Here is a 23,837-nt window from a genome sequence, read left to right as displayed (position 1 = left end):
ATCCCGTCACCACTAAGTGTGGACACAACTTCTGCCGATCCTGCATCCAGAAGTCATGGGAGGATAAACGTAACAGGATCTCTTGCCCATTGTGTGAACAACTATATCAAGATAAAATATTAAAGCAGAACAATCAGCTGAGAAATATATTGTATGAAGCCAAATTATACCCCTTCAGCATGGAAATGAAGAAGAAAAAGACATCTCAGTGCAAGAAACACAAGCAGGTCCTGAACTTTTTCTGTGAGGATGACCACAGGTGCTGTGTGACCTCTGCACCAGGGTCCACCGGAGTTGCCATGTGAAACCCCTAAAGGAGATTGCCTCTCATCACAGAAAATGGATCATGGTTTGCATGGCTACTCTGAGGAATCAATTGGAAGGCTGTACAAACTCCCATGCCTTTCAAGAGAAAAAAGTAAAACGAGTGAGAGCATTACAAAGGTGTGGCATAAATTAAATTATGAGTGAAAACACATGAATCACATTTTAGAAGGGCAGCAGAGCACCTGTGTCTCTAGGTCAGCTTATGTATTAGAGCGTATTAAACACAAAATGCATAAAGAAGCACGTTCAAACTATATTTCTATACACAGATGTCTAAAATAAGAAGTGGCAGAGAGAAGTGTGATGATGGACAATATGAAATTGCTGACGGGCATCAAGAACATCTATAATGTGTGTGAAAACCCCACCCCTCCATCTTCCTCTTCCATCCAGTTAAGGGAAATAGAAGCCAATCTTCCCCCATTTTTCAAGCCTCTGAAGAAAATGAAGGCTTTTAAAAGAGATGTGACTCTGGATCCTGAAACAGCACATCCCAGCCTTCTAATATCTGAAGATAAGAAGTCAGTGAGATTTGTGATGAAAAAGGAAATACTTCTTCCTACTCTGAAGAGATTTAGCACTTTCCCACTGGTCCTGGGATCTGAAGGCTTCGATTCAGGCAGGCATTACTGGGAAGTGAGAGTGAATGACAAGCCTGAATGGATGGTGGGGGTTTGTGAAGAACCTCTTTTCAGAAAGGATAACCCAAACTTAACAGGACAGAATGGATACTGGACGATTCAGCTCTCCAATGATATGCATGTTGCACAAAGCTTTGTTTCAGTCCACCTTGAGTTAACAACAAAACCTCGAGGTATAGGCATTTATCTGGACTATGAACTAGGTGAAATTTCCTTTTACAATTTAAATACAAACTCACACATACATTCATTTTTTCATGGATTTTCTGGAATACTCAAGCCTTATTGTTATGTTGGAAGGGATCCTAAATCTCTAACAATCTGCAGAGATGATGAATGATAAACTCTCAGAAGGGTAATTAGCTTTCTTTAAAATTTTTGTTTTATATTGGTTTGTGTATACAGTTTGAATGTATTGTGTAATATGCTCCAGTATCTTCCAAATTATGAACTATTTTTTTTAAATTGTTGCTTCTGAGTATAAACACTGGTTTATGAATCTCCGTTTGTGTCTCAATTCTAATTTCCTTGGAGTAAATTTCCAGTAATGGAATAGCTGGGTCATACAGAGTTTCTATGTTCAATAACTTATTTTTTGCCACAGAAATTTTTGCCCTGCATTTATATTTGACTTATTTTAATGATGTGAGGAAAGTTTCTACCATAATGTAATAGCAGTAGTTGATTTTAGATTGCACATATGTATGAATTAACAGAAATGATAATGAAAATGATAATTAAATGTATATAACTGTAATTTCATTCTCCAATAAATGGATTTTGGATATTAAAAAAAAAAAATCAGACTCAGACCTGCCTAGCAAATTCACTTCCAAATGAGTAGCAAGCGCTCTTACTGGCCTCATTTGCTTTTCACATCAAGATCTACAGAAAATCCCCAACAAAACTAGTGAATGCTTCATCTCAGCCCAGGTTGGAGAGCAGGCTGTTGCCCATGTGCAAACATCTCACTGATGGAAAACTCCAGCACGATTAAACCTACCCCTACTCAAAACAAATTCATCCTCCTTGTCACCTACAGTTGCAGTACATTCCACTTTTAAACAATAATAATAAAAGCTAATAGTCTTTCATTGCATTATAGCAGAGCCAAAGAATAACACCATGCACCTATTTTGACCCACCCATAAAAGACATAATTAGGTAGTAATTTACAAAATTCCTTGCTTCTGCATGCTGCATGGCATTCCATTGTGTGAATGTACCTTTGAATGTCAATTTGAACATTATGCTAAATGAACTAACTCAGGCCCATAAGGACAAATACTGTATAACACCATTATTGTAGAATGAGTATGAGGATCCAAGGAAGGGGGTAGAAGCAGAGGGGTGAGGATGGGTGGGGAGGAGGGGTCAATCATAGGGTCATACAATTTGATGAGGAGAGGGGGTGAAGGAAATGGGAAAGATCTGGTGCGGAAAAACAATGTATTTGAACTCTAAGTAAACCAGTATGAAATAATTTCTTTTAAATTTTTTTAATTAATTTTCATTAAAGTTTACAGAGACTTAGGGTTTCCATTCAATCATTGTTACACTTTTCTCCCTGCCCACCACCCTCCACCCCTAGTTCACTCTTCTCTTTGAAAAGTAAAAATCTTTCATTGTTATACAATCCCTCTCCCCAAGTCCACTTCACTGTGCAGCCTTTGTTCTGGACTCCTGTCATGACAAAAAGACATACTTAGAACAGATCTTGTTCAAAACCTGGGGATTGTGTGTAATGCTCTTACAATGACATGCACATGTTTTAATTAAGTATAAGAAGAAAACAGAAACTGTAGGATGGGGGCAATAAAGCATTTTGGACATTCCAGGGTACCTTTGGCTCTTGCCATTCCTGTAGCTACCTTTTTCTCCACCGTTTCTTATTCTCTCCCCTCCTCCATCTCCCATCCTATTCATTCACTTCTTAAATTGTTAGTTGCTGTTATTAAAACCTCTAATAGTCTATAAGACAGAATCTGATCAATGGCAGCAATTCCATCATTTTTATTTTGAAAGAAAATGTGGCCTGTCAATTCTCTTAGTGCAATGTTACAATGTTGTTGTTGTTGTTGTTTGTTGTTGTTAGGTGTCATCAAGTTTGCTTTGACCCATGGCGACCCTATGAACAAAAGAACAGGACCCTGTTCTATCCTCCACCATCCTCACACTTTCTGACACACAGAGCCCATTGCAACAGTCACTGTGTCAATCCACCTGGTTGAGGGCCTTCCTCTTCTTCACCGACCCTCCACCCTTACCAACCCCTCCACCCTTTCCAGCCTCGGGTTCTTCTCCAAGGAATAGACTTTCCTAACAACATGCCCAAAGGATGTGGGCAATACTGTCTAATAATTTTGTTGAATACTGTCTAACTGTTGGGGACTTCTTAGTATTTAAAAAAGTTATAATTTTTAAAAATTTATAATTTTTGTTCATTAAAATAGATTTTAAATGCTATTATTAGATAAGATACATGGATACTCAACTGCATCACAAACACTCTTTTTTTCCCCCCCCAGGTACCGAGCAGTTGCCTCCTGGAGCCGTGTTCAGGGAATTGGGATTCCCTTGGTCACCGCCATCGAAATTGTCTCCATCTGGGTCCTGTCCTTCATCCTGGCCATCCCTGAGGCAATCGGCTTCGTCATGGTGCCCTTTGAATACAAGGGTGAACAACACAAAACTTGCATGCTCAATGCCACATCAAAATTCATAGAGGTACTAACAGTTTACAAAGAATGAACTGGAAAGGAGCAAAGTTTTCTTTATTCTTCACCATCTTAAGACCTCTCCATAATGCCAAATGTCATTTACTCTGTCAGTTTAGTCAAATACCAGTTGCATAAAAGGTACATGTAAAGTCAGTATTTAGCTTCTTGACAAGAAGTCAATTGAGTAATTTTTTTTTGCTCTTATATTGATAATCATGTAGAAACAACTATTCTTTCTTTCTTGAACAACTACAAATTCTGAAACAAATTTACTAAGAGGAATTTGAGTATGTAAATATATATAGTATTTATTCTTATGATAAGAAGTGTAACATCTAACACTGCATGCTGACATTTATTTGAATTACGTAGGTAATGTGTCTTTCTCCTTCTTAGAGCAGGGTTTACTAACTAAAAGAAAGATGCTTATTTAGAGACTTATAAGAGCCTACGATGTGTGTCATGTAAAACTGCTGAGCTTTTTTAAAAAGGTGTTTTTGTTTATTAAGTTTCGTAGTGTCTGTTGTTTTAGTGTCCCTAATCACATTAATGTGTCGGGTTTTGGTTTGTTGTGGTTTTGTTTTTTGTTTTGTTTCTGAAAAGCTTAGTCACATGGCTGATTGTATTAGGAAATATATTTAAAATGCATATTTCATTTGCAAAACAAGTTACATGTGGACTGAGGAAGAAAACCAAAAGGATAACTATTTCACTTAACACAACATATTTCAGTGCTTTGATGTGAGTTTTCACACAGCTCAGGTTCCACATTTAATCATTTACAGACAGCTCAAGGTATGTTCTCTTAACATGGAAAACTCACAGAATCAGGGCTTGTTGAGTTGACCAGTTGTCCTGCTTAGAAATTCTTTTTTTTTAAAGTAAAAGTGCTCAAGGGATCTGCCAAACTGGCATCCTTAAAATTGAAATCTTATGACTTTTTTAACACAGTGAAAAACAAAATCGATAGCAGGAATTTACCAGAATTCGGGGAAATATTCCAGAGTGAAACAATAGTGAATAAAATTCAACATAAGATGTTGTTGTTATTATGTGCCATGGAGTCACCTGGGACTCATAGCGACTCTGTGCACAATAGCTCTGAACACTGCCCTATCCTGAGCCAGTCTCAGTGTCTCCAGCACACCTAACCCCTTTATCCCAATTACAGGGTCAGTCCATCTCATCAATATCAGAAGGAGCTTACAAATCACTGGAGACCAGATGGAATGAAATGGGTCACTTTATGAAGATTAAGTCTCCTTTCTAGAATGTTCAAGCAAAGCATGGCTACCCTGCAGGCAGGGGTATACCTGCAGGACGCAGTAAAATGTTGAAGGTTGAACTGATAATTTTTAGATTTTATTCTGAGTTTAAAATATTTTCACTTTCCTTCTTTCTCCTCTTAGTTTTCTGAATTTATTTTTCCCTTACTTTTCTACACTTTTCAATTTTATTCTAACTTGAACTTATGGTGAGTTGTCTCTATACTGTTGCTTTTGACATCAGATCAGAAGATACATATGACCTTCTTTTGCCAGGCTTATAATGCTGAGATGGAAACTCCAGCCAGTCCTCGGTCCACTCCTAGCCTCTCTGCAGCTGCTTCTGGGTCAAAGGACCAGGAAGAAAAAGAACACAAAGAAGGGAACTGTTTAAAAAAGTTTTTGTGTTGTTGTTGATACTACATATTTTAAAAAAGAGAGATTTTAGGGTATTATAATTAATGATAGAAAACAAAATGTTTATGAGTAATTGAACAAAAGGCCAATTTGTTTTGTGAACATTCACTCAAATCACAATTTTTAAGTTCTCCCTCCTGCTAAAAAAGTTTCAAAAGAGTAAGAAGTAAAGCCCTTTCTGAACTTTCTTTTTCTGTGTGTGTGTAATTTAATTTTTTTTCTATAGAATGATATGGATAGGGAATTATTTGTATTAACAAATTTGAACAAACCAATTCCTTTGAGAGCTGGCACTTAATCTGAGGACAGGAGCCTATGAATTTGAATAGGAAAAAGTTTATTTTCACCAAATTGTAACTGCAATGTATCATACCCTTCTATGATCAAGGCAGGCAATTAAACACCACAATGCTTATCATGACCTATGACTTTTCCACTACTAGAAATCACAGACATTTCCATACAGGCAGGACAACTGTTTAGACTCTCAAATAGATTATTCATTCTCATTCTGACTTCGATAGTTTGACCATAATTACAATTACTTTTAGATGTGGGGTTTCTTTTTACTTAATTTGTTAGTAAAGAAGCACCTATAGTATTACAACAGTCCAGAATAAAAGGTACATTGCAAAGTCTACCTGGTGGCAGGGGAGAGAAAGGAAATTGTGCAACAATAAATTAATATTTTAAAAAAAAAGAAAGTAAACTGGAGGAGGGAGAAGGAGAGTGAGGGAGAAAAATGTGCTTCAGTAAATGAATGAAAATACAACTTTTCTGTAAACTTCCTTTAAAATCACAATTAAAAAATTTTATTAAAAGAAGCACATGCATTACTAGAGCATAATTTTATTTTTAATATTTTAATAACTATGTTTCAATGCAGTTGGTTCCCTTTGTAATCCTAGATATTTTATTTTATGCATATAAAAGCATGAGTCTCGGGATTATAGTCTTCATCAGACTTCTAAAGAGATTGTGGTATAATAATAGTAAGGAACCTTTGCTGAGGACATTTTTTCTTTACATTTACATTTGTGGATTATCTTAATAGATATGTAACTAATGTAGCCCAGTGGGTCTCTTTCTGTATTCAGAAACTAATCGGGTTTTTGCCTCACAACCTAACTTTTTACTGTCAAGGCTGAGTTATTACAGTAGGCTGCCTTATCCTTAGTAAACAAGCAAGCTGGAGAAACATATTAGGGAGAAAAAAAGGGTATTTCTTACTCAAGTCAGTAATCAATTTAGTGTGAGAAAGACTGTATCTATTGTTTTGCAATGTTAATTTTAATAGTGTAGGAAGGGTTCCCCTTATTTAAACAAAAAAAAAAAACAACAAAAAAACACCAAGCTAACAAAATACCAAGTAGAAAGTTAAATAATCCTGATATTTACAAATCCTGCCCACAGGGAAATAATGCTAAATATGCCTCCAGATAAGAGATTTGGGCTTTATGGTTTCCAGGTGGTAAGTATTAGGAGCAAGGGATATACTACAGTTATTTATGGCTGGAATGCCTGGCTGCGAGGTCACATAGCAAGCATACCAGGCAAAGGGTTAACTTCCACTAACCAAAGCTACACAGATAAGCCATTCATAACCTTCACCATTTCCAAACAAGATACTAACAAGAACTCTTTAACCACAAGAGTAAAATGTAAACCAGCCACTAGCAAAATTTTGAGACTTATCAATAAATAGAGATACATATACAGTCTATGTCTCGAAAATACATTTTGGAAGCAGAAAAAATTGTTTTTGTTGATTAAAGCTCTTTCATTATGAGATTTGGACCAATTTTAGTTAAAAAGAAATATTCTAAGCAAGATTTTTTTTAAATAATTTCTTAATGTGCTATTCATAGAGTTTCAAATTTATTTGAGTTTTAAACACTCCCCTTCTTCCATGTCCCATTATTACAACCTCTAATAAATGCATTGTTATGGAGTTGGAAAGCAACTGCATAGCTGACACTCCGTTTGACTTTTGAAGACTGTAAATCACATCGGAGATTGCCTGTTTCCTAAGGAGAAGCTTGTGGATTTGAACCACCAGAGAGCAATCACCTTTGAGTTACCAGTACAACTCCCTAGCAACTGTGCCATCAGTGGGCATGAATAGAAACACATATCTGCAGTTGTAGAAGCCTTCAAGCTGCCTGAGATACTGCACATGAAACTGACATAATTAGACTTCTCTTTCTCTCTCTTTTCCTCACTTTACAGTTCTACCAAGATGTAAAAGACTGGTGGCTCTTCGGGTTCTATTTCTGCATGCCCTTAGTGTGCACTGCCATATTCTACACCCTCATGACTTGCGAGATGTTAAACAGAAGAAATGGCAGCTTGAGAATCGCACTCAGTGAACATCTTAAACAGGTAAATCTATTTGCTTTTTATGTATCAAGTGAAAATGATTCATAGCTGACTCTCCAGCAGGTTTAATCACAGTTTAATCCACACAGAGCATCCGGATTCAAGCTCCATGGCTTTGAGTTGGCATTTCATTTCCTTGCCACTAAGCCACCAATGCTTGGTACATTTAGTAGAATTGCAAAACTCTGCCTCTAATTGTTTGTCCTCCATTGAATGACTCCAAGTACTGTATCTATGGATAGGCGAGCAGATTTAGCCCAGCTTTATTTTAAAAACAACAACAAACCAACAACTTCCTTGTATTTTATTTTTATTTTCTTTATAATTATAGTCTTAGATATTTCTTTTGTGGAATGAGCCAGCCAGTAAAATGTGTAACTCGGAGGCTGGGTTCAAATAAAAAGGGATAATTTATTCATTTTTATTCATTTATTTTGCCAGGAATATAGAGAGAGAGAGTACATTGAAGTGAACTTAGAACGGTAGTACAAGGAAAAGAAGCATATTGCTGGCTGTCTTGGAGGCCTCGCAGTCTTGTGGACATAAAGCACAAACATGACCAAGTGGAAAATAAAACCACAGGTGTGGTAAATGAAACCCTTTTCTAGGAAGCCAGAGGAGAGATGAGCTGGGGGCATGTTCATGGGTGAGGGGAACTGAACAGGGCCTGAGAGGGTAAACAAGATCTGATGAGTGAAGAAGACAGAGCGTTCCAGGTGAGAGAATAGGCATCCCTTTACAACACAGAGTAAACTTCACACTTTTGTGAAGTGATGACAAAGAGATGAATTTGATGAGAGGGAACATCTGAGAGAAGAGGCCAGGTTAGATAGTGTGTCGGGCTGCTAACAAAAGTTTTAAGCTTCAAATTCCCCAGGCACTCCTTAGAAGAAAGAGAGACAGTCTCCTCTTGTAAGATGTACAGTTTCAGAAACACAACAGAGCATAGCTGTAAATAAGAACCAACTCTATGTCTATAGGTATAAAAAAGAGCAAGGGCTGCATGGGAACAGCCATATCTGACCTTTACCAAATCCACAATAAGGAACTGTCTCCACCAACATCACACAATCTATTCCCATGAGGTCAAATATGTCCCCCATGCTCCCACACCTCTTTGTACTTATTCCAACACCACTATTACTGCTTTACTGTGTACAAAATCTGATACAATAGCTCACAGACCACATAGACTGTATTATTATATAGATGCCATCAAGTCGAGTACAACACATAGCAACCCCATTAATGATAAATCTAGACCCCATACTATTCTGCACCCATCTCACAATCTCTGACACACTCAAACCCTTGGCTGCAGTCACTGTGTCAATCTACCTGATTGAGAGTCTTCTCTCCTTCACCATCCCTCCACCTTTCCAAGTATAATGTCCTTCTCCAAGAAAGAGCCTCTCTTAACAACATGCCTGAAGTATACAAGACAGTGCCTCACTATCCTGTTTCCAAGGAGCAATCTGGCTTCACCCTCTCCACCCTCTGTTTGTTCTCTAGACATTTAATTGGATATTCAGTACTTTCCTCCAACACCACAACACAAAAGCATCAAGTTTTCTTCTGTAATCCTTATTCATTGTCCAGTTCTCAGAGACATAGAAGATCATTGAAAAGACTGAATCTCAGTCCTAAAACTGGCATCATGCAGTAATTTGAAGAGGTCCCTTACTGCAGACTTTTTTTTTCACTGCAGACTTTTCCAATGCAGTACATCTCCTGATATCCTGAGAGCTAAGCCAGGTGTACTTATTATGAATCCAAGTAAGATAAAGTCATTGACTCTCCAGAATCCTTTCAGGGAACTCAAAAGGCTATAACTCAGGTTAGTAGTAGAGCGCTTGCTACAGAAGGTCAAGGACTGCAGCCTTCAATACAGATTAACGCTCAACATCAAGAAAATAAAGATTCTCACCACTGTGCCAATTGGCAACATAATAATAGTTGATGAAGAGAACTGAGACTGTTAACAGCTATAGTTTGCATGGCTCCGCAATCAACACTCTTGGTACCAGCAGCCAGGAAATCAAAAGACGAGTTACATTGGGAAAGTCTGCTGTCAGGGACCTCTCCAGAGTACCGAAGAGCAATAATGTCAGTTTGGAGACTAAGGTGAGTCTGATCCAGGACATAGTCTTTGCAATTGCTTGCTATGCATCAGAAAGCTGGACAATGACTAGGAATGATAGAAAGATAATTGATGCCTTTGAATCTTGAATATACCATGGACTGCTAGGAGAACAAACAGATTTGTCCTAGAGAGGGTGAAACCAGACTGCTCCTTGGAGGCAAGGATTCTGAGGCTTCATCTGACATGCTTTGGACATGTTGCAAGGAGGGACCAGTCCTTGGAGAGGGACATCATGCTGGGGAGGATGGAGGGACAGTGCAAGAAAGGAAGACCCTTGATGAGATGGATTGATTCAGTGACTGGGGTAATGAGAGTAGGTGTGTCAGAGACAGTAAAGTTGGCACAAGATAGAGCAAGTTTCAGGGGTACTGTGTATATGGTCACTATGAGTCACAAGCATGGAACATAAAAACAGCAGCAGAGTCTAGTCAGGACAGTTTCTGAATTGTTCTTGCGGACACCTCTACTTTGAGCCTCACAGCTTTAGGCCAGTGTTACAAAGCTCTCAGTACTGCCAATAAGGACTCTCTGCCTACCAGGCCTCTAACAAGCTTGGGCAAAAGGCTCTTAGGTCTGGTTCATTAGCACAACAGTCCCAAGGTCAACTCTACCTCATGTCAGGTGTCTAGTTCTCCACTGTGGCTGCTATGACACTGCTCCCATATATAAGCCCTTGTCTGGCTGGCACAAGAATCTCTGGCCCTGAAGGACATGCAGCATTTGCTTGCTTCTTTTTTGCTGGTGAGAAAGTTTCTCCAATTCTGCTGCTATATCTGCTCAATTTAATGGTGAGACTAGCCAATCCCATTGTGGATGGGCTAATACACCCTATTTGCATATCTCCACACATGGCAAAGTAAGTCAGTGGATAAAGAAGGCATTTTGAACAGTAAACCCTTAACACCACAATGGGATTGGTTGTAGTTTTAAGTTCTAACAGTTGTTGCTAATCCAGCAAAAGGAAACTGCCCATCTTTCTGCCCAGTGATTAAGCACTTGGCTGTCAACTGTAAGGTCATCAGGTCAAAACCAGGGTTTGGAACCAGTTCATTCTAGTTCAGTGCCCTGCTCAAGATTATCATGTCTACTGCAGTCTTCAATATGGATTGAAGCTCAATGTCAAGAAAGCAAAGGTTCTTACCACTGGACTATTTGGCAGCACCATAATAGATGGAAAAGAGATTGAGATTGTTAAACATTTCAGCTTGCTTAGATCCATAATCAACACTCTTGAAACCAGTAGCCAGGGAAAACAAAAGGCAAGTTAGATTAGGAAAGTCTGCTGTCAAGGAACCTCTCTAGAGTGCTGAAGTGCAAAGATGTCAGTCTAGAAACTAAGGTGTACCTGATCCAGGCCATGATCTTTGCAAGTACTTGCTATGCATCAGAGAGCTGAACAATGACCAAAGAGGACAGAAGAAGAATTGATGCCTTTCATTGTGTTGCAAAAGAGTATTGAACACTGCCAAGAGAACAAGCAGGTCTGACCTGGAGAGGCTGAAAGCAAGTTGCTCTCTAGAGGAAAGGGTTTTGAAGCTTCATCTCACATACTTTGGGCATGTAGCCAGGAGGGACCAGCCCTTAGAGAAGGACATCGTGCTTGGAAAGGTGGTGGGATAACACAGGAGAGGAAGACCCTGAATGTGATGGATTGACACAGTAACTGAGGTAATAGGGGCAGGTGTGTCAGAGACAGTGAGATTGGCTCAGGATATGATGGTGTTCGGTCACCATGAGTCACAGGTGACTTGATGGCACATAACAACAACAACCCAAGATATGCTCAATCAGAGTCCACTTTTTAACAAGGTCCCCAGATACCTGGGGGATCAATATGATTTGAGTATTTCCATAAGAATTACAGAATTGAAAACTGAGAACTGTGTAGAGTAGTTCTACTCTGTCTTACAGGGTCATTAAGAGTCAGAATCAACTCAAAAGGCAATAAGAAATCCTAAAAGTTTGACATATCAGTTGGAAATTTTGTAGATCCCTTAAGGACAGCATAAAAGCAGAGAAAGCTGTTAGCTTTAAAGGGCAAAACTTGGCTCTTTTATTAGCTGGCTCTGTGACTTACGTTACTCAACCTTCTGTCCTTCTTTAATCTATTTTTTTAAGAAAACTGTATGTGATAAGATGGACCTAGTAACCTATGAGTTGCTATCGTGATAAGAATAAATTAATGTATATGCATATGCTTTGTAAAGCCTAATAATATACCATACAATCATTTGCTATTTTAAAAAATTTAACAAAAAAACTATGCTGAAAAACGTTCTTTAGAATGTAATGCTTCAGGTACTCCTGATTGATATAAGCAATATTCAGTAACTATTATCTCTCTTTCCTGCAATAGAAATGAGAAACTAGAATGTATATTGTTTTATAAATACAAATAGAAAAGCAGTGTGTTTTAAGTCCTAACTTTGACATGAGCCTCTTTAAGGGGTAAATGGCACTTGCACTGAAAAAGAATTAAGTGACAGATGAAAATAATGACAATGCTACTTCACAATGACATTACATTCTCTATGTTTTCAAAGCATTTGTTTATGAAAAAGTTCTGTCTCAGGATTGAAAAACCAAAAAGGACTTTCTTTATGTACTATATATTATTCACTGTTGCCCTACACCCCTAGGAAGTAGGGAGACCAACATTGTCTTCATTATACCGCAGGATTAAGAGGTTTTTTCAACCTCTCACGGAGATGATAGCCCAGGCCTGGAACCCTCATGTCGTCCCTGTTCCCTTACTGTATACTCAGAATTGCAATGGGTCCTGACAGTCCAAGAGGGAACGTGGCTGGGGTACCTTGAACTAAGACTAGAGAGGAGCTCGCTCCCTGCCCGCTGTCTTGTTTCTGAGGCTGTAAATTGTAATGAGAGGAAATGGCCCATCTTTTCTCCCACGGAGCCTCTGGTAGGTTAAAATCGATGGTGATGTGCAGCCTTTGGGTTAGCAGTGCAGCTCGCTGTAAACTATGCCACCAGCAGACTAAGATTCCATATTGCCCTTGCTCTTGCTTCTCATGTGATTTTCTCTCATTACTCTTGGCCACAACTTGATTAGTTAGAGATTTTTATCTGTACATTGGTAACAGAATGCCCATAAAAACAATTCTTGGTCCAAACAGAGATTTTTCTTTCTCACAAAACAGTAAAGGTAACATTGGCTCAGTGGTCAAGAAAGTCATCAGCCAGCTGTCCATCATTTTGCTGTAATGCCTTCAGTATTATAACAGGGCAGCTGCCACTCAATTCCTTTTCTGACTTCTCAGTAGCAGAAAGAGAACATCAGACACATTATTGTGTGCACCAGATCAGTTCCTTCAATACCCACACAAGCACACACACAAAAATCTTACTGTTACCTAGTTGATTCTTACTCATGGTAGGACAGAGCATAAATCTCTGAAGCATTTTCAAGACTGTCAGTCTTTACAGAAACAGCTCAGTCCATCAACTTTGAGGTTAGCAGCCTAAAGTTCCAGCAGCCACAGCACCACTGAGGCCCTCCCAATTTTAAATAGCTTTTCAAAGAGGGGGGAAACCCAGCCCACACCCATATAACAGTTTCTACTTAATCTAATTGTCATACTGGGTCTCTAAACTATTTAGATGATTAGGCAACACCTCAGAAGACAGGAGAATGAATGACTGACTATAGACTAGGAAGATATCAGACTCTCATGGTAACATAGTAATGTTGCTTAACTTGTCTCCTCATTTCATCACATCTTCATGTACAACAGAACAAAATATACGAGGGTCTTAGACCATCCACATGGTTTTCATTAACTGGATCTTGGAAGTAGATCACTAGACCATTCTTCCTAGTATAGAAACTTTGATAAAACCTGTTCAACGTCAACCCAAGCCTCCACAGATAGTCAGTGGCAGATGAACTTGAGCTGCTTAATCTAGGAATCAAACCTGGCTCTTCCATAAAAATGTCCAGAATTATTCTGCTAAAATCTTTGTTGCTTTGTACTGTCAAGTTGAAATCAACTCATAGCTGACCCTCAGTCAGTTTTCGGAGGCTTTTATCACATGAGTGGAGAGGTCCATCTTTTTCGTACAGAGAAGCTGGTGTATTTTAACAGCATGACTTAGGACTGACTGTGCAACTTCTTACCACTAACCCTTTAAAAAATTATCCACTTTCAGGATGTGCTCAGGGGAATTAACCTCTCCCACTATTGTTCTTCGTGCTGTGTTTCCAGAAATTCTGCTGTCTTTCTGTGTACATGTGTCTGTCTTCAAAAATCCCTCACATTCCTACAGATTAAAGTCTTCTTTTTCTCCCCATAATTGTTGTTGTGTCTGAATTATTGTTCTCTGAAATCATATGCCAAATAGCCCAGTAACTAGGAAAGGTAAAAAACTCCCAGTTCTTTGAGTTAGGGTAGCTATATGTGCCAAGTGCCCTAGCACCTTCCTAAATAGCACTATTAATCATGCAGATTTATTGCAGATTTCTCACACTTAATGTCATACGGCTCAGGGTGAACCACCATTATGCTTTCAAACCCTGTTTTCAATCAGGTTTCTTTTGACATCAGCTGATTCCAATTATAGACAAGTTGCATTTTATATTTCCAAATAGCCTCCTAAATGATTGCATTACGATACTTGAGCACCATGTACACAAATGAATGGGTGCAGGTAATGCTTAACCTAGAGTTTTTCTGATCCTGCATGTAAACTTTGAATGGAAGTCAGTCGAAGGTCAGCTTTTCTCCATTTTTGAAGTCATAGTTACTGAAAATCTTTTATGCAAGAGCTTTTTTTTGCAACCATATATTTGGACATTACATACCATTCATTAATCAGAGAATCTTTACAATAAAAGGATACCAGTGGACACTTTTCTCAAGATGAGAAAGTGGAGGAAACATGACATTGTCGCTCTTTATGTGCCTCACTCTGGTTTTGTTTTCCACACACACTTGGCAGATAGTATGTTCCTTCATCTTGCCTCCTGTGCCATCATTAATGCCGTTTTTGTCAATTCAGACTCATTAAAAACCCATATGACAGAATAAAAGTGTCCAATACTGTTTCTTGGCTATATAATCTTTATAGGTCTTGCTCTCACAGAGCCAGAAGGTGGAATCAAATTGCCAACATTTTCATCAGCAGGTGACCACTTAATCATCATGATGCCAGGGATCCCTTTTGTTTACTAAGTGCTATTTTGTCCTTCTGGTTGCCTAGTACGTAGGGAGTTGTACTGCCAACCCAAAGGTGGGAGGTTCAAATCCACCAGCTTCTTCAAGAGAGAAAGATGGATTATCTCCTGTGTGATTACAGCCTTTGAAAACCTGCTGGTGGATCAGCTCTGGATTGGTTCTGACTTAACAGCAAAGAATAAGTAACTGAGTTCCTGTGATTTTTTAGTTAATTCCTTCCCCGCACATACACACAACTCAGCCACAATATAGGTTCATCTCTCACTAACCTGCAGTCACCATTCTGCACAATAGTGACCCAAAAGCATTATCACCAATTCCTTGGTTAGGAAGTTGAACCAAGACTCTGTATAATTGGACACAGCACTATGAGGCTGGCCATTCTCTAGTTTCCCTGTGGTTCTTTCCATGTTACCTCCCACCTCCTGAGTGTACAGTTCTTTGATTTAACATAAAGACAGTAAATTTAATGTTCTTTTCTCTCTCTCCTTCCTTTAGCGTCGCGAGGTGGCAAAAACGGTTTTCTGCTTGGTTGTCATTTTCGCTCTTTGCTGGTTCCCTCTTCATTTAAGTCGTATTTTGAAGAAAACTGTGTATGATGAAATGGACAAGAACCGATGTGAATTACTTAGGTATGAATGACCCCATTTACCCATTAGGAATTGAAGTTTCCTAGATTTTCACATTTGTCATTTTTTTTAAAAATCATAGACTCTTGTTAGCTATGAAAATAAAATTGAAAAATCGGTTCTTCATAGCCAATATGCGTTCCCAGAATTTAGGAAAGCCCTTGCTTTCTGTCCTTGCCATGCAACCTATGAGGCTGAGCATAAAGGTTTTAGCTAATCAAATGACTGATATATCTGTAGACAAGGCACATGGCAAAACTTAAACTGCCATTTAAACAAGCATCACTTAAAAAGACAAAAGCTTCCTGTAAGAAATGACATGTGGGGCAATAAAGAATTCACAAAACATGGATGAATCTAGAGGATATTATGCTGAGTGTAGTAAGTCAGTAATAAATGAGATGTTTATCCATGGAATCATTCTTAGGTGGTTACAAGGATGGGAAGGGCAGTAATGGGGAATGAAAATTAGAAGTAGATGATATACAATTATTACTATGGCTGGAGGGAAAGGTAATATACAGTAAGGGTATAATCAATACGATATCACTAACAAAAGGAAAGATGTGGAGAGGTATAGAAGGAGTCATGGAAATAAGAATTCTAGAAAATAAGTTGAGGGGAATGTGATTGCATTGGGGGTTTTGAAAGTAATATTATAATGTGTATGAAAGGTTGAATTAACAATTAATTTGCTCTTTAAACAGAACTTCACTCAAATGACAATTTTAAAAAGGAATGATTGGTGAGAAAGAAATATGCTTATGCGAGGGATAAATAAAATGCTAGTTAGAAGATTTCAAAAACATCATTTTCTAATTATTCAATGTCATTTTTATTTTCTAGTTTCTTGCTGCTCATGGATTACATCGGTATTAACCTGGCAACCATGAATTCGTGCATAAACCCAATAGCTCTGTACTTTGTGAGCAAGAAATTTAAAAATTGTTTTCAAGTAAGTTTGCTATAAAACTATTTCTTTTCTTTTTTTTAAAACTAACCAAATGAGTACTGAACAGCCTCTACTGATTTCAGTGGTAAACATTCTTTTCACCAGCTGCTGGTTGGCTTAGTAGTTGAAGAATTTGGCTGCTAATTTGAAGAATTTGGCTAAAATTACAAACTTACCAGCCATACTGAAGGCATCTGCTTCTGTGGAGATGCAGCTTTGTAAATCCTTTCTACAGATCTACTTCCTCTACAGGGTTGTGATGTGTGATGGAACCAACTTGATGTCAGTGGGTTTGGTTTGGGCTTGGTGATCTTCATAGAGAAGTGGTAATCGCATTTTGTTACTCAGGATGAGGGTCAGACATATCAGCAGAAAAGAAAAGCAGTAGCAATTCAAACAGCATATTCTGAGGTTAAAATAAAAAGCTCTAAACATTTTCTTAAGTGCATGCCTATTCAGTGCTCTCTTTTAATAAGAAATGCTCTAGTATGAGCCAGTCCTTGGAGAGGGACAGCATCCTTGGGAGGGTGGAGGGACAGCACAAGAGAGGAAGACCCTGGATGAGAAAGACTGACTCAGTGACTGCAGTAATAGGGTTGGTGTGTAAGAGACAATAAAGTTGCAGGATACAGCAGGGTTCAGAGCTGTTGTGCATTAGGGTTGCCATGAGTCACAAGTGACTCTACAGTATATAACAACAACAACAACAAAGTATGAGCCCTAGGCCACAAAAATAACATGTAACCCAGGCACACCTTACATTGCCTTAGACCTTAACCAGCATCTCAACACAACCTGAACTCTGTCGATAAGAAAGTTCTAAGTGCCATTTAATAATGTATTTAATAATAGTCCCTTCCAGGAAAGTAAATGGGAAATCTGAACACATATCACTTCATTTGAAATTTGTTTCTTTATTTTCTTCAAACCTCCTTTTTGCTAAACCAATTCATGTCTTCCAAAATCTCAGTAAACTTTTCAAATGATGTGTTACTTTTCCACTTCCCTTGTATTTTTAATTTGGTCAGGATATTTAACTTTGGTTCACAGCAAGAGGTCGAGATATACTCTCTTTGTATCAAGTCTGCATGTGCTGTCTAACTCAGATCAGATTAAGATCCCTTCTGTTTCCTCAACCTCATTTCTAAAACTCTCTTTCATCTTTCTTTCCTTCCATTGGGCTTTTGTTGTTGTTGTTAAGTGCTGTTGAGTTGTAGGCGACTCATAGCAACCCTATGAACGAAAGTCCTCAACACTTGGGTGACTTTCATCCTTTCTCCAGGTTCATAGGGTTTCCAGAGGCAAGCTATTACGGAAGTGGATGCCACTCCTGCTTCCAAGCTTGTTTTAATCGGGGAGCTCCACCAAACACTGTCTGCCATGGGTAACCATTAATGCATTTGACACAACAGTGTCACAGTGTTCAGCTTCACAGCAACCACAATTTATCTCTGTACAGCAAGTGGACACACCAGAGCTATACAACCTAGGAAAATGTTTGGACTTTTAGAGGCTGTAAATCAAATAAGAGGAGATTGCCCATTTTTCTCCAAGTAGCCTGGTCGATTCAAACCACCAAAAAGGTGTGACTTTTAGGTTAGCAGCACAATTCCCTATGGATTATGCCACCAAACCTCCCTGTAAAACTAGACCACCTAATAATAAGAACTCCATTAGTAGGGTTCAATGGACTGATACATGTAAAGTGTTTGCAACAATAATATTTGCCTTGGTTACCTACTGCTGCTGTAATAGATATAACACAGGTGAGTGGCTCTAGAGAATAAAAATATGTGTCTCACTGTTCAAGAGGCTCGACATCTGAAGCCAGCATATGGCTCTAGGGGAGGGCCTTTGTCTTTTTCAGAGTCTGGTAACCAATAATCCTTACTTCCTTGATAATCTTCATGTGATGTCTCTTTCCCCTTTTGTATTTGCTTGTCTCTGTATTTAAGGGGCTCAAGTAGCGAAGTCATTAAAGAGTTTAGCTAATCATAATGTTGACAGCTTAAACCCACTGGCTGCTTCATGGGAAGAGGGGACAGGGAGGGCGGGATGGGAATGAGGCAGTCTACTTCCATAAAAATTTAGTCTTTGGAAACTGTAGTTTCTGAGGGTCACTGTGTCCTCTACTCTGTCCTACAGGGTTGCTGTGATTCAGAATCATTGCGATAATAGTGGATATTTTGGTGGGTCTTGGTTGTCTGTAAGGAGCCCTGGTGGCATATTCTATATGGAGTCTCACTGCTAACCCAAAAGTGGTTTGAGTCTACCAGGTGCTCCAAGGAAGAATGATCTCCACTGAGATCCTTGAAAAACCCAAGAGTGTTGCCTGTACTTCTCCTTATAGTTCAGAAGTGATTATGTTTAGGACATTCTTGCTTCTATCCTGATATGGCCACATTAACATACAAAAGAAAAACCCTTCGCCTAAGCGGGACTGCATTCACAGGGTTAGGATTCCCACACATATTTTCGGAGAACAAAAGTCCAACTCAAAACAGTGATCTCTATGAGTTAGTTATTATTAATGATAAAGAAGAAAAGCATTTAAGTCTCTCTGGGAATATACAAACCAACGGGAAACAGACAAATATATGAAATCTGGAATTGAAAGGTTAAATTTCCAAGTCTCTCTGGTAATGTTTGCTGCAGTTGTTGTTAGGTGCCTCGAGTTAAGTACAACTCATAACTCTGACACATTTAAGCCCATTGCTGTGTCCGTCGACCTGATTTAGGGTCTTACTATCCTTTGCCATCCACCTACCTTCCCGAAAGCATGATGCCATTCTCCAAGGAATAGCCTTTCCCAACAACATTCCCAAAATATGTTCTATCTGCCAGTGTTTACAAGTCATACTTTGAGAAGGATTGACTGACATGCCAATCATAATTGATTATATAAACTGGAACTGATCTTGTTTGCTAATTAACTTTGATAAATCCCTCTAGAGAGAAAGGGAAAAATACAAGTACAAACTCTGAGACAGTGAACATATCTTTCATTGTGATAAAGTAACATGAAATTTGCCATTTGGGCTAACTTTTAAGTATATTTTAGTGTCATTAATTATCTCCACAATGCTGTTTGTTGTTGTTGTTGTTGTTGTTATGTGCCGTTGAGTCGCTTGCGACTCATAGCGACCCTATGTACAACAGCCCTAAACCCTGCTCTATCCTGTGCCAATCACACTGCCTCTGACACTCCCATCCCGATTACCCCAGTCACTGAATCAATCCATCTCATAAAGGGCCTTCCCCTGCTGCACTGTCCCTCCACCCTCCCAAGCATGAGTCCCTCTCCAAGGACCTGTCCCTCCTTGCAACATGCCCAAAGTATGTCAGACGAAGCCCCAGAATCCTTGCCTCCAAGGAGTAGCCTGGTTTAACCCTCTCCAGGATGAATCTGTTTGTTTTCTTGGCAGTCCATGGTACATTCAATACTCTTCTCCAGCACCACAGCTCAAAGGCATCAATTCTCCTTCTATCCTCCCTAGTCATTGTCCAACTCTCTGATGCATAACAAGTGATTGCAAAAACCATGGTCTGTATCAGGTGGACCTTAGTCTCCAGTACTTTAGAGAGGTCCCTAACAGCAGACTTTGCCATCGCAACACGTTTTTTTTATTTCCTGGCTGCTGGTGCCAAGAGTATTGACCGTAGAGCCGAGCAAACTAAGGTTGTTAACAATCTCAATCTCTTCGCCATCCATCCTAATGCTACCAATTGGTCCAGTGGTGAGAATCTTTGTCTTCTTGACATTGAGCCTCAGTCCATACTGAAGGCTTCAGTCCTTGACCCTCTGCAGCAAGTGCATGAGGTCCTCCTCAGTTTCAGCGAGCAGGGTTGTGTCATCTGCATAACGCAGATTGTTGATAGATCTTCCACCAATCCTAATGCCACGCTTCTCCTCATAGAGCCCAGCCTCTCGAATAATCTGCTCTGCATACAGGTTGAAAAGGTATGGAAATAGGACACATCCCTGGCGTACACCCTTCCCAATTTTGAACCATGCAGTGTTGCCCTGCTCTGTTCTGATGACTGCCTCTTGGTCCAAGTATAGGTTTCGCATTAGCACGATTAAATGTTCTGGGATTCCCATTCTTCTCAGAGTCAACCACAGTTTGTTATGATCCACACAGTCAAATGCCTTTGCATAATCAATGAAACACAGATAGACATTCTTCTGGTATTCTCTGCTTTCAGCTGGGGTATTTTATTTTACTTTATTCCAAGCAGAAACTCTGCCTAGGCTGCACTAAATCCCCTTTCTTACCCTCCTCTTAGTCTTTTTATTTGTAATGTTGAGTTGGAACTGACTCGTTGTTGACCCTCTAATGGATTTTCAGAAGCAGAAAATCACACAGTAGGAGACTGCCCATCTTTCTCCCTTGCAGCAGCTGGTGGATTTGAACTGCATGCTTTGGGGTTGGCAGCACAACTCCTTATCACAAAGTCCCCAGTTGTTGGCAACTATCAGTCTACTTCCTGTCTCTCTGCATTTGCCTATTCTAAATATTTTGTGTAAGTTCCTACAATATTTACCTGTTGTGTCTGGTTTACTCACCTAACATAATGTTTTCAGTGTCATAGCATGTATCAGGACACTATTTCTGTTTATAGATAAATAACATTCCATTGTACATATGCCTCATTCTCTTTTGCTTGTCATCTATTGATGGACATTTGTGCTGCTTCTACCTTTTGGCAGCCATGAATGCAATCTGTGGTAGGTCTTCATAAAAACCAGCCACACATCCATAGGAAAGAGTTCAATCTAGAGAGTCCTGGGTTCAAATTCTAGCACAACTGTTATAATATTATCCTCTCTTATCTCACTGTCCTCATTTTTTTAAATGGGAGAAATAGCAGATGGGGCAGTTGTAAGGAGTTGACTACATGTCACACAAATGAAGCACCCTGAAGAAGTGTCAGTCCCCTTCTCTACCCACTCCAACTCAGGAGAGCTCTCTGCTCTGACCAACAGTGCCTTCTTTTCTTATTTCACTCAAGCAAAACAAATAAAGAACAAAACTCATTGTCATCAATTTAGAACTAACTCATAGCTTACCCTCAGCTGTGAGGATTTTCAGAGGCTGTAAATCTCCTGGGAGAAGATTACCCATATTTCTTCATTGTCCATTTTCACGTGATGGATAGAATTAAAGTGAAAGACAGTGAAATTGTATTTCTCTTGACTGGAACGAAAAAAATTAACTGGCACTTAAAGATCTTTGGGGGGGGGGGCAGGATTCCAGTAGTGTGGTGCCTTGAGTATTGTGCTAACTGAATTTGATAGTCCATCGAGATGAGCAACTTCTTTTTTTTTCTATAATTATATTTTATTAATTTTCATAAACATTTACAGAGATTTTGGGTTTCCATTCATTCATTGTTGCACTATTCTCTCTACCCTCCTCCCAGTTTGTTCTTGTCCAAATGCCACAGTGCTTGTCAAAGCCAGTTCTGATTAATCTTCTTTGTCAGTGTGTCCTTTGCCATTCCCTATCACTCCTCCCTGAGAGAGACTTCACCCTGAGTCATAAGGAAAAGGGGACGGTGTATTCTCTTAGCTACATCCTGCTGAAAAGGGACGCTGTGGGTTTCAGGGTGAAGATCTTCTCTCACTACTCTAAAGGATGAGCAACTTCTTGTAAAGATTTATAGCCTTGGAAAGCTGATGAAAGGTCGCCATGAGTTAGCACTGACTCACCGGAAGTGGGTAAAGCTTCTAAGCTCCGCACTGGCCACACATTCTTTCTTCACATGTGTGTGCACTTTTACACTTGTTGTCAGTGAGTCGAGCTCCTGTGTTCTTCTGGAAATAAGTTGGTGGGTTCAGGTTCTGAAGACTTTGTTTCTCTTCCCAGTCTTGCCTCTGCTGCTGCTGTTACCAGTCCAAAAGTCTGATGACCTCGGTCCCTATGAACGGAACAAGCATCCAGTGGAAGAGCCCTGAGCAGAACAACCACAACACTGAAAGGAGCAGCCACAAAGACAGTATAAACTAAGACTGTGAGGTGCATTCATTAGTATTCCTTCAAACCCGATTGGAGAAAAGGCACATTGCTTTTTCTGGACACCACTGTGACTCCAGAACGCTTCTCTCTGAACTTTCCTCTCCCTTAGCTCAGTTCCATATCCTGGGGAAAAAAAGAATGCTTCCAAAATATTATGGGTTGAGCAGATTATGCCTGAAAATTCTAAGCATCTTACGTCTTCCACTTAATTTCTATGTTCTGCATGTCATACTCAGCACTTAAATGAGTGGAAGTGGAGAGGGGATAAGAGAGGAAGAGGCTGCTAAATTAAAACAGAAAGATATTTACTATGTCTGCATCAATACAGAGTTTCCATGTACTTGGCAGCTTTTGTGGTAGTTCTACCAAATATGCAATGAAAATTGATCCTCGTGAAATTTTTTGTATTATGACAAAACTTTCTCATTTTAAAAGTTGTTTTGAAGAGCCACACTATAGTTTTAAGACAACTTTTTTTTTTAAGACACCTTTACTGAAAATCATTCACTATTGGTATTTTTTAAAAAAACAAAGGAAAACACTATTCAAGTGAGCAATTTGGCTTCTATTTTTCAAATCACTACTTACTTCTCTTTTAAATATGAATTCTAAAAGCTGCAATAAATGCAGCACCTAAATCATAGTCTGATAGCCACATTCAGTGACTTAAAAGCTGCTGCTCAAAGAATGATTAGGAACCTATATTTTCTTTTTTTTTAATGGTCTTTTGTCACAGTACATATTGAATATATTTTATTAAACTCCAAAACAAAGCAATACTCAAATAGTTTCCTTTTTCCCTGCCGAGTTTTTTTATGCATGTAAGGTTTTTTCATATAAACTTAATATCCTGAAACACATGGTATTTAACTGTACCTGAGATTTTCAATGAAATGCATAGAAATCTAAAGCATGTGTCAGAGAAAATGAATATTTTTAGAAGTTTTCAAGTTTTACTGGTTTTTTTAACAGTAATAACTTTTGTGTGTGTATATATAAAAACATGTACATATACTTTATGCATACTACTTTATATTCTCTTAAATCTCTTAAAATGTTAACAGGTAGGATGACTTTTTTAGTCATCCCCTTTTTTTTCTTTTTATCACTTACCCACTTTTTACTGCCGAGTTGTTACAAATTCATAGCTAT

General features: G+C 38.9%; 1 protein-coding gene across 2 annotated transcripts in view; it reads left to right on the top strand.

Annotated features, from left to right (window-relative positions):
- EDNRA (endothelin receptor type A) overlaps nucleotides 1-22,676 on the top strand; it is a 102,197-nt gene extending 79,521 nt beyond the window's left edge. Inside the window, exons 3-7 of one of the 2 annotated variants that reach the window (XM_006886996.1) lie at nucleotides 3,497-3,695; nucleotides 7,600-7,752; nucleotides 15,583-15,716; nucleotides 16,560-16,668; nucleotides 22,536-22,676. In XM_006886996.1, the coding sequence (XP_006887058.1) occupies nucleotides 3,497-3,695; nucleotides 7,600-7,752; nucleotides 15,583-15,716; nucleotides 16,560-16,668; nucleotides 22,536-22,676 (736 nt within the window). The remainder of the gene's footprint in view (nucleotides 1-3,496; nucleotides 3,696-7,599; nucleotides 7,753-15,582; nucleotides 15,717-16,559; nucleotides 16,669-22,535) is intronic. The other variant, XM_006886997.1, reaches the window with a different exon arrangement.
- The last annotated feature ends 1,161 nt before the right edge of the window (nucleotides 22,677-23,837 follow it).

This window comes from Elephantulus edwardii, unplaced genomic scaffold, assembly GCF_000299155.1.
Source record: "Elephantulus edwardii isolate Elephantulus edwardi_28Jun2011 unplaced genomic scaffold, EleEdw1.0 scaffold00053, whole genome shotgun sequence".
Classification (NCBI taxonomy): domain Eukaryota; kingdom Metazoa; phylum Chordata; class Mammalia; order Macroscelidea; family Macroscelididae; genus Elephantulus; species Elephantulus edwardii.
Note: the sequence above shows the minus strand (reverse complement) of the source record. Positions and strands in the feature narration are given on the sequence as shown.